Source organism: Hydra vulgaris, chromosome 06 (genome assembly GCF_038396675.1).
Source record: "Hydra vulgaris chromosome 06, alternate assembly HydraT2T_AEP".
Lineage (NCBI taxonomy): Eukaryota > Metazoa > Cnidaria > Hydrozoa > Anthoathecata > Hydridae > Hydra > Hydra vulgaris.
Genome location: NC_088925.1, coordinates 12317618 through 12333490, shown reverse-complemented (window position 1 = coordinate 12333490; position 15873 = coordinate 12317618). Strand labels below are relative to the sequence as shown.

The 15873-nt window shown below is 25.4% G+C and overlaps 1 protein-coding gene across 2 annotated transcripts in view; it reads right to left on the bottom strand.

The window, feature by feature from the left end:
- The window catches only part of LOC101237678 (uncharacterized), a 73774-nt gene that overhangs the window by 19545 nt on the left and 38356 nt on the right, over nucleotides 1-15873 (bottom strand). For both annotated transcript variants that reach the window (XR_010638981.1, XM_065799234.1), the window contains exons 11-21: nucleotides 14115-14222; nucleotides 13828-13897; nucleotides 11121-11190; nucleotides 10912-11005; nucleotides 10773-10831; nucleotides 10623-10705; nucleotides 8955-9090; nucleotides 8786-8858; nucleotides 1509-1584; nucleotides 1206-1236; nucleotides 1061-1095 (exon numbers count right to left, since the gene is read on the bottom strand). Coding sequence is in view for 1 of the 2 variants with exons in the window: in XM_065799234.1 (XP_065655306.1) it covers nucleotides 1061-1095; nucleotides 1206-1236; nucleotides 1509-1584; nucleotides 8786-8858; nucleotides 8955-9090; nucleotides 10623-10705; nucleotides 10773-10831; nucleotides 10912-11005; nucleotides 11121-11190; nucleotides 13828-13897; nucleotides 14115-14222 (835 nt within the window). In the remaining variant the exon portion in view is untranslated. The remainder of the gene's footprint in view (nucleotides 1-1060; nucleotides 1096-1205; nucleotides 1237-1508; nucleotides 1585-8785; nucleotides 8859-8954; nucleotides 9091-10622; nucleotides 10706-10772; nucleotides 10832-10911; nucleotides 11006-11120; nucleotides 11191-13827; nucleotides 13898-14114; nucleotides 14223-15873) is intronic.

Genomic DNA, 15873 nt, shown 5'->3' with positions numbered 1-15873 from the left:
CATTTTTAGTGCTTTGCTAACTAATTAGTGTAATTTGTTTTAGTGAAAATTAAATTTTCACTAAAAATGTGTAATGTGTATTTTGTGATGTATTTCGTGTTTTACTAACAATGAGTTACCTGAATTTTAATGAAAATTTAAATCTTGTTTGTTCTAGCTTTATTACAAACTTATTATAACCTTATCAATTAAATCAAAAATAAAAACAACATAAAAAAACAAGGTCGGCAAAAAAATTGCTGATCTTAGACATTGTCAGATCGGCAGTTAAGTTGGCATTGCTGAATGTCGACCTTATTCCAAGGGTTGTGTGTATATATATATATATATATATCTATATATATCTATATATATATATATATACATATTACCTTAATTCCGAAAGTTATATATAAATATATAAATATATATATATATATATATATATATATATATTATATATATATATATATATATATATATATATATATATATATATATATATATTACCTTGATTCCGAAGGTTATATATAAATATATATATAAATATATATATATATATATATATATATATATATACATATTACCTTGATTCCGAAGGTTATATATAAATATATATATATATATATATATATATATATATATATATATATATATATACATATTACCTTAATTCCGAAGGTTATATATAAATATATATATATATATACATATTACCTTAATTCCAAAGATTTTATATATATATATATATATATATATATATATATATATATATATATATATATATATATATATATATATATATATATATATATATATATATATATATATGTATATATATAGCAAATATTGATTTACAATATTGGCTATATATAAACTGTAATATAATGCAACAAACTCATATTTATTATAATCAATAAAAAAACATCAAAATTAAAAAAAAAAAGCACCCTGAGGAGGAATTGAACCCGCAACCCTGGTTGCTCATAAACCCGTAACCATAAGTTACTCCTCAAATATAAACACCAATTACTAGAGTATAACAAAAATTTTTAGTCAATTTTAAACTATTAAAACCAACCTAAGATCGCATATGCTTTTTGACTGCTGAGGTTTCTAAATAAAAATTTAATAAAAAATTAAAAAGTAAAATATCATAAAGTTACATACACAATTATTAATGTATAATATTTTAATTTAATAATATTAATACAAGTATCAATTACCTTTCTTGAATATCGATGCAAAATGCAACCTCTAAATTAGCAAACTAAAAAAGTTAAGCAATATTTTGAAAATAACCTTTTCATAAAAAAATATTCGTATCACAGAATAGCGTCATCATCCTCCTCCTACTCATCATCATTATCATCATTATTATCTTTTGATATTTATTTACATAGTTTGATTAAAAATCATTTTGAAATGATAAAACCTGCACAGTTTGAGTTATTAAAACAAAACAATTTTGCAAATTTTCATTAAAAAAATTTCAATATTTTAAAGTTAAATATAAAAACAATATTCACCGCAGTGTGAAGTATGCTTCTTCCCAGGCAGAAAAGAGTCCTATTTCATGATACTGTAAATAACCATTTTTTAAAACTAAAAAACAATGCAAAGATTACATTAGCTGTAACATCATCTTCACAATAACTATATATATATATATATATATATATATATATATATATATATATATATATATATATATATATATATATATACATATATATATACATATATATATATATATATATATATATATATATATATATATATATATATATATATATATATATATATATATATATATATATATAGTTATTGTGAAGATGATGTTACAGCTAATATATATATATATATATCTATATCTATATATATATATATATATATATATATATATATATATATATATATATATATATATATATATATATATATATATATATATAGATATATATATATATATATATATATATATATCTATATATATATATATATATATATATATATATATATATATATATATATATATATATATATATATATATATATACATATATATATATATATATATATATATATATATATATATATATATATATATATTTATATATATATATATATATATATCTATATACATTAGGGTGTCCCAAAAATACGAAAAAAAAAAAAAAAAGTTGTACACACCAAATTCTTTGTCTATACACTTATAGAAGACCACTAGTATTGAAAAAAGGTTTTTAAGATCACTTCAAGTGCTTACTGTAGAAATTTGAAAAAAGGGATTTTATTAAATATACTGATTTTTTTTAAACTCAAATATTTCCGCTTCTTCTAAATAAAAACTTACTCTTTTAACAATTCTAATAACTGTAGTTTTTTATAGTTTAAACATCTGTAATCATTAAAAAAAATATTGGTAGCTTTGTAGTAGGATATGGTGGCAACTCAATAACTTAGTATTATCACACTTTTCTTGATCACTGTTCTAAATATTAAGAACTTTTAAAAACAATATGTATATATATATACTGATATGTTTTTAATACAATAATTATTTGAGTATTATTTTTGTACTTTTTTGACAATTAGTTGTTTTCTTTGCAATTATTGATTTTGATTAAACCAACTTTATCTTATTTAAAATATCATCTTGTGAATACACCAACTTTGAAAGCCGCAATCTTGATTAAATAAGGTAAACAAACTTAAGCCAATTGTTTTTTTCTGATAAAAAAACAACGAATCAAACTGTTACTCTTTACAAAAGAATATTTTGCGTAGTTTATTATTACAAATTAAATATTGATAAAAATTATTTATAAAAAAATTAAAATATATTTATGTTATGGCGAAAAGAAAGAAGACTGCTAAAATAAAAAAATCCAACTATAATGTTAATTTAAACCTGCGTCGACCACTTTACATTCTCAGAAGTCCAATTTCTGTTTTTTCCATACATCAACTACCAACAAATGGAACAGTTCTACGATATTATCAGTATGTTATTACAGAAAAAAGTAAAAGGTTCAAGTCTACTCAAGAAAATTTCTCTTGCAAAACAAAGAGTGGGAGTAGGGATATGGTTTGCCATGACAAAAATTTTTGTTATGAAAGTATGGAGATATGTTGCCTTAGAAAAGTTGTAAACATATGGAAATATGCTGGTTTTGGAAAGTATATAATTTCTGAAGTACAAATTGTTAAAAAATTTATTAAACTAAATAAACTGTACATTTCTATGCGAAATACAAGTTATCTTTCCCGGAACACAATTACCAAAAAAAATCACGAAAATCGGTTTGAAGAATTTCTTGAGAATTTATTTGATATTTCTCAAAACAACATAGAAGATAAAATCAAATCAGATAAAGATATGCCAAGATCGAATGATGCAGTTATAGAAGATTTGGCTTTTCTTCAAGATCAAAGAACAATGAGGAGAGGTGTAATAAGTGATAAATATGACATTGATATGCAGCAAAGAGTTGAAAGGAGAATTAAAAGGTATGAAAAAATGAGATCTTATGAAGAAAAATGTAATGAATATTTTGGATTGGATAGAAAAGTTGATTTTGAAATGGATGAAGTGATCTCTCATAACTCAGATGAACTTGAGGCATCAGGTAAATGATATCTCAAATTTTAACTTTAATTGAAAACTTTTAAATAATTATTCTTAATAATGGTTTAATTAAAATTTATATTTGCTTTATAAAGTAATTACTGCTTTTCGTTACTTAAGTTCTACTGCTCACCAATCTTCAGTTTCTAGTGATAGTGATTTAGATTTTCAAGAAAGGGGTGAAACCCAGCTTCCAACACACACAAAGCTAAAGCGCCAAAAACACTCTAAGTTGGGCTGTTCAGAAATTGCAATAAAGTTTGACAGAGACAATCTTATATTAGCTACAACACCTGAGAATACAACAAAGAATTTGATCTTGCACTTTGACAGTAAGTTGGTAAAAGAAATAGAGGAAAAGTTAAAAATTACTGTTAAGAAGGAAAGGGTTGCTATATCTGTTACCAGTCCTGAATTTACTACAAAAGACGATCGCCTACTTGGAATTATACCTGTAGAGAGCACTAAAGGAAAAAATCAAGCCATTGTTATTCAAAACATTTTAGAGTACTTTGAAATAGCGGATAATATAATTGGAGTCTGTACTGATACTACATCAAGTAATACAGGTAGACTAAACGGAGCTATAATAATAATAAGTAGAATTCTTAATAAATGTTTGTTTTGGTTTATGTGTCGTCACCACATATATGAACTTCATATAAATCATGCAATACAGGCTATCACTAAAGTTAAATCTAAGGGTCCAAGTAAATCTATGTACTTGGCTTTTCAAAGAAACTGGGAAACTTCTCATGAATCTGTGAATTCAAGAGTTCCAGAACTGAAAATATTTGATTGGAACAAGCTCGAAATAGGTAGCAAGCTTCACATCTTGGCGCTAGCAGCTAAAGATTATGCAAAGTATTCATTAGAGAATAAAATTTTTCCAAGAAATGACTATAATCACCTTGTAAAATATTTGGCTTTTTATCTTGGCGTCGAATCTGATAAGCTTAAAGAATTTAAAATTCATCAACCTGGAGCTTGTCACGAAGCAAGATTTATGGCGGATGCTTTGTATATTCTTTCACTAGAGATGACATCCACTGTTATAAGCTTTTTACCTGATGAAAATAAAAAAGAAATAGAAACATGTGCCTTTATTGTTGCTGTTTGTTATGCTCCATGGTACCTTAAATCTAGATGCGCTCAACACGCTGTACTTAATGATTTTAATGCTTTTAAAGCAGCATATGTTATCAAGGATGAATTTAATGCTGATATTGGTAATGCTTTGATTAAAAGTTTTCATAAACATTCGTGGTATCTTTCTCCAGCAATAGTTGTGTTTTCACTCGTTGATTCTCACTTGGAAATGTCTGTTAAGTATCAGATTTTGAATTCGTTAATTTCTTTTCCAGTTCCAGAGCAAAAAAATATAAATATGGAAAAACCTAATCCAGTTTTAATCTTACCAAACAGCAAGCTTTCAGAACTTGTTACTGCTGATAGCTGGCTTATATTTTTACGCCTTGGAATCACAAATCAAGTTAAAGATTGGGTTTCTTCTCATCCCAACTTTTCAAAAACTGAATCATATGGTGTTTTTGAAGTTTTTGTTAAAGGACTTAGTGTAACTAATGACTGTGCTGAAAGAAACATTGGCTTAATAAACGACTTTTTTAAATATTCTCAAAAGGAAGAACAGCGCCAAAATATACTATTGATAGCAAGAGAGGAGAGAAAAAAAGTAACAAAGAATGTAACTCAAAAAGAACTTATAAATATTTAAAGCTCTCTATATGATAATATTAATATATATTAGTGGACAAAATAATCACACTGTTATTTATTTTATTTTGATATTTTGAAAAGCTAAAAAATAGAGATTTTGGAATTTTACAGTAAGCACTTAAAATGATCTGAGAGTAATTTTTTAGCATGTATTTGTCTTCTGCCTTAGTATAGACAAGGAATTTTGGGTGTACAAGAGGAGTTTTAAAAAAAAGTGTTTTTTTGTATAATTTTGGGACACCCTAATATACATATAGAGACACACACACACACAGTAATATGTTCTTTATATGCCCTTAAAAAAATGTGGATTTCAAAATTTTGAACTAAAATTTGACCCTGAGAAAAAGAATGCAAAAAAGCAAAATAGAACTAAAAACATAATTTGGTTAACACCCCATATAGCAAAAATGTTTTCGCTAACATAGGGAAAATGTTTTTAAAATTGGTTGACAAACACTTCCTGCCCTATAACACAGTGATTCTCAAAGTAGAGGCTGTGAAAAATATTTGGGGTAGCAGAAAAACTGATGACAGATCTATTTTTGTTTCAAATATTTTACTGATTTACTATAGACTTATATATTTTATAAATTTACTATAGACAAAACAGCGCTCTAATTTGACAACATTGAGATTGCTATGAGACCTACGCAGACCAATATTAAGCCCAGGTTTAATTTATTGTGTCAAAATAAGCATGCTCACCCATCACATAAAATTTATATTAAAACATGTTTGATAAGTTCAATTAGTTAAGTTAATTTTAGAACATATGTAAAATATTTCTCTCAAAGATGTACCAAAGATAAGTTATCAATTTATACTGATACTAGGGTTATATAGTTATGATACTAGGGTTATATATATTTATATATATATATATATATATATATATATATATATATATATATATATATATATATATATATATATATATATATATATATATATATATATATATGAACTTAATAGATTGGTGTACAATTTTTATTGTACACCAATCTATTAAGTTCAGACCCAAAATCTTTAATCGGTCATAATTCTGGCACATTACCAAGTTTATGAACATTTAGTAAATATTCAATTTTTTTGGATTTTATATAGTCTTTTACTTAACATGAATGTGACAAAGCAAGATCAGGCCAGAAAATGATACTGTCATTTTTATGAAATTTTGAATGAATTTCTTTAATCTGACAAAATGTTTTGAAATAGAGACACTTTTGTTAACTGCTTGGCTTGATGAAGCTATGTAATGCTAAGAGATACCTTTTGTTTAGAGTGCAATCTTAACAAGTAGTTTAACTCGAATTTGTCTTTTCTTTTTAACCTTACATCATTCGATGCTGCATTTATGTCAGAACCAAATGATGTCATTTAAGAGTTGAATCTAGCATTTCCAGAAATATTGGTGTTGCTTAGATAAAAGTACAATTCATCACCAATAACAATTTTTTTTACCAAAAAATTAAACCTAATATACAGTATTTCAAATAAACAGCTGTTTTTTGCACAAGTGTTCTTTAGGTATTTTAGTTTTTTTATAATAACAAATAAGTTTTTATTGATAATTTTGCATATGTACAATTGTGATACATTGAATCGTTTTGCAAGACGATGTTGTGAAATCCTCTTGATCAATCAGATTTTAAGACATTTCATCTGATTTTCAGACATCTTTTTTGCTTTGTGGCCACTTCCAACTTTTCTTTTGAGTCCTATATCACTTTCCTTTGTCCTATACCATATTTTCCATTTAAAAATGATTCACAATAAAGCTTTTATTTTTATCTGGATGCAAATCTAAAAATGTGTAGGGGAGACCGGGGCTAGTTGGCTCGGTTTTTACTCTATGAGCTCTGTAGCCCTAACAGTACATTTTTTTAAAAATATTAAAGTGTAGTCTTAAAGAGTATGGATTAGGGTATCTTATAAAATTTGCATTCATTTAAAAAAAAAAATTCTTGGGGCCTTTCCGGACCCTCAAAAAAAAAAAAAAATTTGCGCCAACTTACCCCACCACGGGGTAAGTTGGCGCAAACTATAAAAATGATTATTAATGCACTATTAAGTGCAAAATTAATAGAAATTTTTTTTAAATTAATTTTTGCAACAATTTTATCCCAAAATTTAATATTACTTTTAGCTGGTACCAAATATTAGTCCGTATAAAAGCCAAACAGTAACCCACCTTTTATCTGTGGAAAAAAAAACTAAACAAAATTTTTTTTAATTTTTTTGTAATAATAAATATTTTCAATATTGTTAGAAATAAAAAAAATAAAAAAAAATAATTTTATAAAAATAAATATTTTTTTCCATAGTAAATGCTATGAGCCAACTTACCCCGTAAAAAATTTGTCAACTTACCCCGAAAGCTTTTTTTTTAATAAACAGTCTATAGATCCTGAAAAACGGCAGCTTTAAAAAAAAAAGTCTGACTGGATATAGTAAACCAATTGTGACTGGAACTTTTACAATAATTTTTTTTTCATACGACTAAAAATTTTTTTTGTAAAGTAAAAAGGAAGCGATGTTCTAAAAGTTACGTTTTTGTCCAAAAAACGCATAAATCTCAATATCTCCCATGCGCATGCGCGAATCCTGACAATACTACAGCGAATGATGAAATGGTCAATTAGGAAGTTTCTGAGTAATTTTTGTCACTTTCTGATGAAAGGCTCTAAAGATAAACGCAGTTCGTCAACTTACCCCTGCGGCCAACTAGCCCCGGTCTCCCCTACACTCATTTCCAAAGAAGTCTTTGTCATAAGCCTTTTTTTGTCATTTTTAAATACAACTAAATAAAAAAAATGTTATTAATACATATAGAGTCAAATTTGTAACTAAATGGGAATAATTGCAACTATATTAAATTATTCCTTCATATTTTTAAAGTTAATAAAACTTTGTCCAGAGTTTTACTTATCACATATGACATCACAATCAATGGAGCATCTTTTTTGAAAATCAGAAGAAAAAAAAAAAGAACTTACTAAATTATTAATTTGTTTAACATTTTCAGCTGTTATAGGATATGAGAAGACAGAAATACTAATACAGATAAGAACCGAGTATTTATTATTAATTTGGACAGGTCACTAGGCTTGATCAAATGGGTATATTATGAATGTTTAACTGAAACATTGATATAATTCATAGCTAAACTAATTTCATGTTTAATGCATGAAAGAAGAAGTTAAAGGTCCAAAACTATTGCAACGACAACTACTACTTCATGTATATATCTACTTGTGTCATTGAATCTAAATAAAATCAATTTTTTTTGGCAGTTAATGTAACACATTTACTATCATTATTCAATCTATTACCTTGAAATTCATTTACTATTTCTTCATTTATAATTTTTATTCATGATAATCATTATCATGAACATTATATATTACATTATCTTCATTTAGAAAATAAACTAACCTGCAATGTCACCTCGTTCTTTAGTAATTGAATCAGAATAATATATCAAAGCAAAGTAGAAGGAACTTGGATCCTAATTTAAAAAAAAAGGGGCTTGGATCCTGATTTAAAAAAACAATATTCTATGTTTAAACTAAACTTTACAAGTTTTATTGTTTAAATACCTTACTTCATTATCATATTGAGATTGACATAATAACCAATCTTGAAGAATTAAATAAAGATCATTATTTGTATTTGGTGCAATCAATTGCTCCATAAATTCATACGAGCATATTACACATTTTATAGTAGACACTAAATACCTAGAGATAATAAATTTGATAAATTTAACACTAACATCGTATGACAAAAGCTATTTAACTATAGTTAATACAATATTAATTTCAATATCATGGGTGCAATCGCCATGTGATAATATAATATCACGGGTGCAATCATCATGTGATAGTACAATATCATGGGTGCAATTGTCACATGATATTACAATATCACGGGTGCAATAATAAGTTAACAGATGATTATGCAACAATTGCTATTACATTATCAACTAAAAGATCATTGTATCGTGGTACCATAACAAAATAATCATAGCAAGAAAATCACAGTCAAAATCACAAGTGTATCGTGGTATCATAGCAAAATAATCATAACAAGAAAACCACAGTCAAAATCACAATCAAGATGGTGTTAGTTGAAGGAAAGCTTCAAGTAAAAAATAATCATTGTGTCATAACAAGATAATCACCACACCTATCACAACGTTATAATGGTGTTACAACAAAACTATAAAAGTGTTTTGCTGTAACCCAACTATCAAGGGTTTAAAAGCAAGATTAAAAAGATCTCAAAAAGTGAAAGTGAAATAAAGTGGGCACACTGATCTGAATTAAAGTGGGCACACTGATTTAATAGTTGGTCATTAGAGTGGGCAAAAAATTTTAACTCAGTGGCTACAATGTGTAGCGTTTAACTCATTAGTTACAATTTTTAGAATTTATCTCAGTGGTTACAGATGAAGAGTTGCTCCCTGATAAATCAATCAATCATAAATCAAGTGAATAATAACAAAAAATCATATATAGAAAGAAATATAAAATATCCCAGCAAACATTCTGCAGCAGAATTTCAATGAACCTATATAGGCATTTCGAGTGAACTGCTGTAGTTTTGCTCATTGGTTACTTAAAGGACTATTAGAGACAGCCGCCTAAAGTGGCTAGTTGAAGACTAGCCTCTATTAACATGTCAAAAAGTTATCTAAAAAATATATTTTATTTCTATTGATATCTATAAAAAGGATACTCAACATATATAAAAGTAGATGTGTTTAAACTCTAAAAAATACATGCAGTAGTGATATAGTGGTAGAGCACTTGCTTCATATGCAAGAAGTTCCAAGTTAAATCATCACCAAGTTCCTGGTAGTACTGCTCTCAACTTGTTTCTTAACACAGTGGCCTTGTGTGCCAAGGTTCCTGATTGGGAGTTAAATAGTTGAAATTGAGATGTAACCACAGTAAAGTAGCCTCCTCCTCTTAGCATTAGAAAGGTGAATAACATTAAAAAAATATAAATAAATCTCAGAGCATATGCAAAGGTTGTGAAGTGCTTTTTACAGATTATATTTAAGCTAAGTTAGCTTGAACATTTAGAGAAAAAAGGAGAATATAACAGAGAATATAATATAGAGAATATAAAGAAAAATATAACAGAGTTACAAACAGCAGTTTAATGAGAAATAAAAAATCAATACACATTTAAAACTTTTTCTATTTTTTTGTATTTATAAAAAAAGTAGAGCTCATTATTAATTGAATTAATCTGTAAAATTTACCTTGACAACGTTTCATTGCCTGTTGAAAAATGCAAACACCCACTGTCATAGGAAATAAAAACATCTTGAAAATTTAACCCCACCTAAAAAATAGTTTGTTATCATAAATCAAACAAACAAAAACATTACTAATATTTTTATAAAAATTACCTTTATTTTATTTATGGAACCAATATTTATAGTCATAACCTTTTCGTATTCATTCTGACCTAAAATAATCTTTATTATAAACAAAAATATTTAAATTAGTTAAAGCTGCAACAAAAATAATTGATTAAATATCGACTACCTTTAGGTCGAAGAAAATACAATGCAATATTTGAAATCAACAACAAAATTGGAATATCATAACCCGCAAGAAATGCAATATTCACTTCAAACATCTAGATTAATAAATCAAAGTAACTTTAGGTCAAACCAATTATATATTTATATATATTATAAAAATGATATATTTGAAATGATGACAAAACTCTATTATGATATTTATTAACTTACCTTAACAAAAGATTCATTTGGATGTTGAAAAACTTTAACAGATAAAACAACCTTTGTGTTTTCAGATAATCTTGAAAAAGAACAAAATTAATTAATATAAAAAAAAAAAAAAAAATTAAAAAATGAAAATAAATAAATATAAAATATCCAAAAAAGTATTATGCAGTCATTTAATTTGAACCCTATGAGGGAGAAAGGAAGAGAAACTCCAAAAATGATAAATAAGAAAAAGTTAGGCATTAACTGTGTATAGGAGGATAAATAAAAAAAGTACTCACGTCATCATCATGATTATCCTCATTATCATCATTTGGAGAGTTTTAACTGTGGGCGTTTCATAAGAAAAAAGATTAATGATAAAAAAAAAGATAAATATACCATTGCTAAGGTGAAACAAATTAATCAACAAATAACTCCTCTCAACAGTTGATGATATTAGTTGATGGTTATATTGAAAAACTAGTTTTAAATCTAGTTTTAGTTTTTGCAACGAAAATAAACTGAGAGAAGAAAAAGAGCTTTAAATTCTTATGGTAAATGTTTTGATAATGTCTAACTGCATATCAAAACATGGATTGCCAATCATTTTGTTGCAGATGAATAGAATGATTTGATGAGCTTTGGCATGATAAATATTTTAAGGTGTATTTGAAAAAAGTGTACTAGAAAAAAAAGATAGTTGGCTTTTGATCTCAGGAAAAATTTGTAAAAGACGGTGTAAAAAAAAAATTGCAGGGTCATACTTACATAAAACAAATTTTCCTTATGTCTGTTGCAAAACAGTCTACTTAAGTTTGTTGCAGGGATATACTTTAAAAGTGCATTTGCTGATAAATTTTACAAAAAATTTTCTTATTAAAACAAATTTCTCTGTTTGAAAAAACACAGTGAAATTGAAAAAGTATTGATTACAAAACAAACTCAAAACAGATTACTTAAGTCTGTTTATATGAAACTGTTTAAACAGAAATGAAAGATATAGTGCCATTTACGAACTTATATTTTACATATTTAGTAGGCCATGTTATTAACAACCTCTACTAATTGTTATACTAATTTAGTAAATTGCCTTGGTTTCTCTGATCTAAAAGATAATCTTAAAATTATTTTAGCAATTTTAGTTAAGACAACTTGTGGCTAGAATTAATTTTAGAAGACTTTTGTTAGTAACAAACAATTTTGTGAAGAAAAGCTTATTTTATAAAACAAAATTCTAACTTATGCCATAAAAATGTGAAGAACGTGACACATTTATACAAACTTAATTCTTTCTTTAACAAAGAAACTTTTAAAGTAAATAAAATTGTCACTTTAAGGACTTTTAAAGAACATTAAAAAATGATATAATTTTGCCGATATGAAATATAATGCGGAAGTGTTTAAACAAAAAGTAGCTCAACCAAATGCCAGTTGTAAGAATGCTCTTTTTTTTTAAAATACCATTTATTATTGTTTGAAATATAAATTTTTAGAATGTGTGTGTATATATATATATATATATATATATATATATATATATATATATATATATATATATATATATAAATATATATATATATAAATTTATAGAACTATAGTTTGTTGGCTTTGGGAAGAGCGGAAGGAAAATAGTGATTCTTACGCCAACATATACGTCACTTATAATTACTTTTAACTTTCGTCCAACATTTCCGTGTTGGACGAAAGTAAAAACCGTTAATTTAATTACAAATTAATCGTTTTATAAAAAAACCACTAAAACGCAAATTTAATTGACCAGAATATATTTAAAAACATCCTAAATGTTTTTAAAACATTTTAAATGTTTTTAACAATATAAACAATGTTTTCATTTTTATTTTTTTTAATAAAATGTTTTTATTTTTATTTTTTTTAATAAAATGTTTTTATTTTTATTTTTTTTACTGTAAATCATGCGCGGAGTGTTGCTACATCGACTATCTTATAGCCTGACTCGCAAGGAAGTGCTGCTACATCGACTGACAAATAGCCTGACTCGCAAGGGAGTGCTGCTACATCGACTGACAAATAGCCTGACTCGCAAGGGAGTGCTGCTACATCGACTGACAAATAGCCTGACCCGCAAGGGAGTGCTGCTACATCGACTGAGGGTTTGGTTGGGGCAGGCAGTCTATCATTTAAAAAAAAAAAAAATTCCGGTCTTGCATTTTAATTTTTACTTTTTGTCAACAAAATATGGAAAAAACTTTCGGACAACATCTAAGGGTTCTATATATATATATATATATATCTATATATATATATATATATATATATATATATATATATATATATATATATATATATATATATATATATATATATATATATATATATATATATATATATATACATATGAAACCAAAAATGTTTAACATAATAAAATTATTATAAAAATTGAACATTCCTAAACTTAAATGCATTAAACTCCAATACTCTCATACTACTGTCAAATGAAGAAAACTATAAATATATAAATAATCATTATTTTTATTATTTATGAAACTTTTAATAACTTTTAAATATTTTTATTACCTCTAATAGCAAATACAAAACTTCAATTCATACAAAAGTAAATAGAACAAACTATATGTAAATAGTAAGAACTAATGAACGAATGTATGTAGATGAATATAGTATAAATCAATGAATCAAATGTTATATACATTTAAATTGAAATGAATTAAATCTTTCATAAGATACATACTCAAACTCAAGCAATCTTTTCGCATCATTTTCTGAAGAAGGGCGCTTAGGTAAACTTGGTAAAAGTATTCCTGTAAAAATTAAAATACATTTTTAATCTCAAAAGCTTATAATGACATTGTGTATTATTATTAAAGCATATATCTACATGGTATAAAATTATGTATGATTAAAATTTAAATGATGTAATTTAATAACTTATAGTAAATGATTTAGATACAAATACTTGGAGTAATACAACTAAAAAATACTTGAACTCTAAATACTTTTCATACAAAATAGAATTACCATTTTTTGTATTAAGTCTTGCTGCATCAAGTTTTGTGTTTAACTTTGGTATATTATTTTTGTTAAAAGAATATGATTGCTCACATTGAGCTACTGTTGTGACAGAAGCTATATAAATAAAACATGCAAGAAAATGTTTAAATACAAATAAAACATATGTGAAAACAAAATTTATTTATTTAAAATTTAGAAGATACAAAAATAAAAAATAAAAATTGAAAACCAATTACTGAAAAAAAACCCACAACACAAAAACCCATAACATGTTAATAATATCATTTAAGTTACAACAAATGTTAATAAGATTGGTAAATTTTCACGGGCTGAAAGAGCTTTACATCAATAAGTTGTCAAGCAACCAAGTTGTCAAGTAATAATAATAATTCAAGTTGAATCAAATTTTAAATAAACTAGGCTTCTTTTTCTTCTATTTAATATGAATAGGGTTTAGCATAGAGAACTTTCAAAATTAGCTCAACTAGGTTTTATGATAGTGACAATTTAAATAGCTTTAAAATCTGGCAGCACAGTTCACAAGCTTCGCTTGTAGCTTGACAAGTATAGTCAGCACAGAAAACAATATTGATAACATCACTTGTTATTTGAATGTATATCAAAATTCATACCCCTGATGAATTTTATAAATTTTTATATCTTTTTACTTAAAATGCAATTAAAATATTCCTGTAATCATAGATATCACCTTGTAATCAGATAAAAAGCTCTAGCTTCAAATAATGGTGGTGCAGTGACAATTCTCCAATTATTTAAAAAAAGTTTTGTAAGGCCATCAAATTCAGAAAACTTACTTTTGTTAAGAAAAAACCCAAATTGTATCACTAGTTTGTTTTATCTTTTTTTGTTTGTTTGTTTAATCAACAAACAAATTCCAAGTAATATTACTAAATGTATTTTTTTAAATACTCAAAAAAATTCATTTCCAAACATACAAAGTTTTGCATTTATAAAATCTTAAACTTTAATGCATTAGAGTATATATATAAGAATAAATTATATAAGAATAGGACATATATAAGAATAGGACATATATAAGAATAGATTGTTGTTGTAAATACTAAAAGTCTTTTGGCAATCCATATGTAAAACTTATACCTACCTGCCAATAACTTTTATAAACAAATAATAGCAGAGTAGTAAATAGCAGTGATGAAACAGAGATGGAGGGGTTATGTTCTTGAGGTTACCCACTTCTCCCTTATTTAAAACCAGCTCTGCGACAATCATTTTTAACCATCATTTTTTTAATCATCATTTTAATCATTTGTGTTTATCTCGTTTAGTTTTATCCGAAGATAAGGAGTCGATTTAAACGCATTTCTTTGAATGCATATTGAAAATTGTTTAAAGTATTTTAAACATTTATTAACTATATTTTAGTAAATTTAATATTAGTAGTTATCAATGTTTTAAACAATTAGTGATTAAAAGTTTAAATACTTTAAAATATTTTTAATCAATATTTACATTACATAATATATTTACATACATTAAAGCACATAATATTTGTAAAATTAACAAAATAGTTTTAAGTCTTGTACTCAAACAACTATTTGAATAAAAAACATTAACATTTAATAAACATATTTACTATTATTTTAATTTTAAAATTTTGATTTAAATATCAGCAAATCTGTTCATTTAACTTTTACTAGAGATTAATAATTTTTAAAGTGATTTTAAGGTACCTTTTAAATTAAAAATAACTAAAGAAGAGATAATTATGGTAAACATAATTATG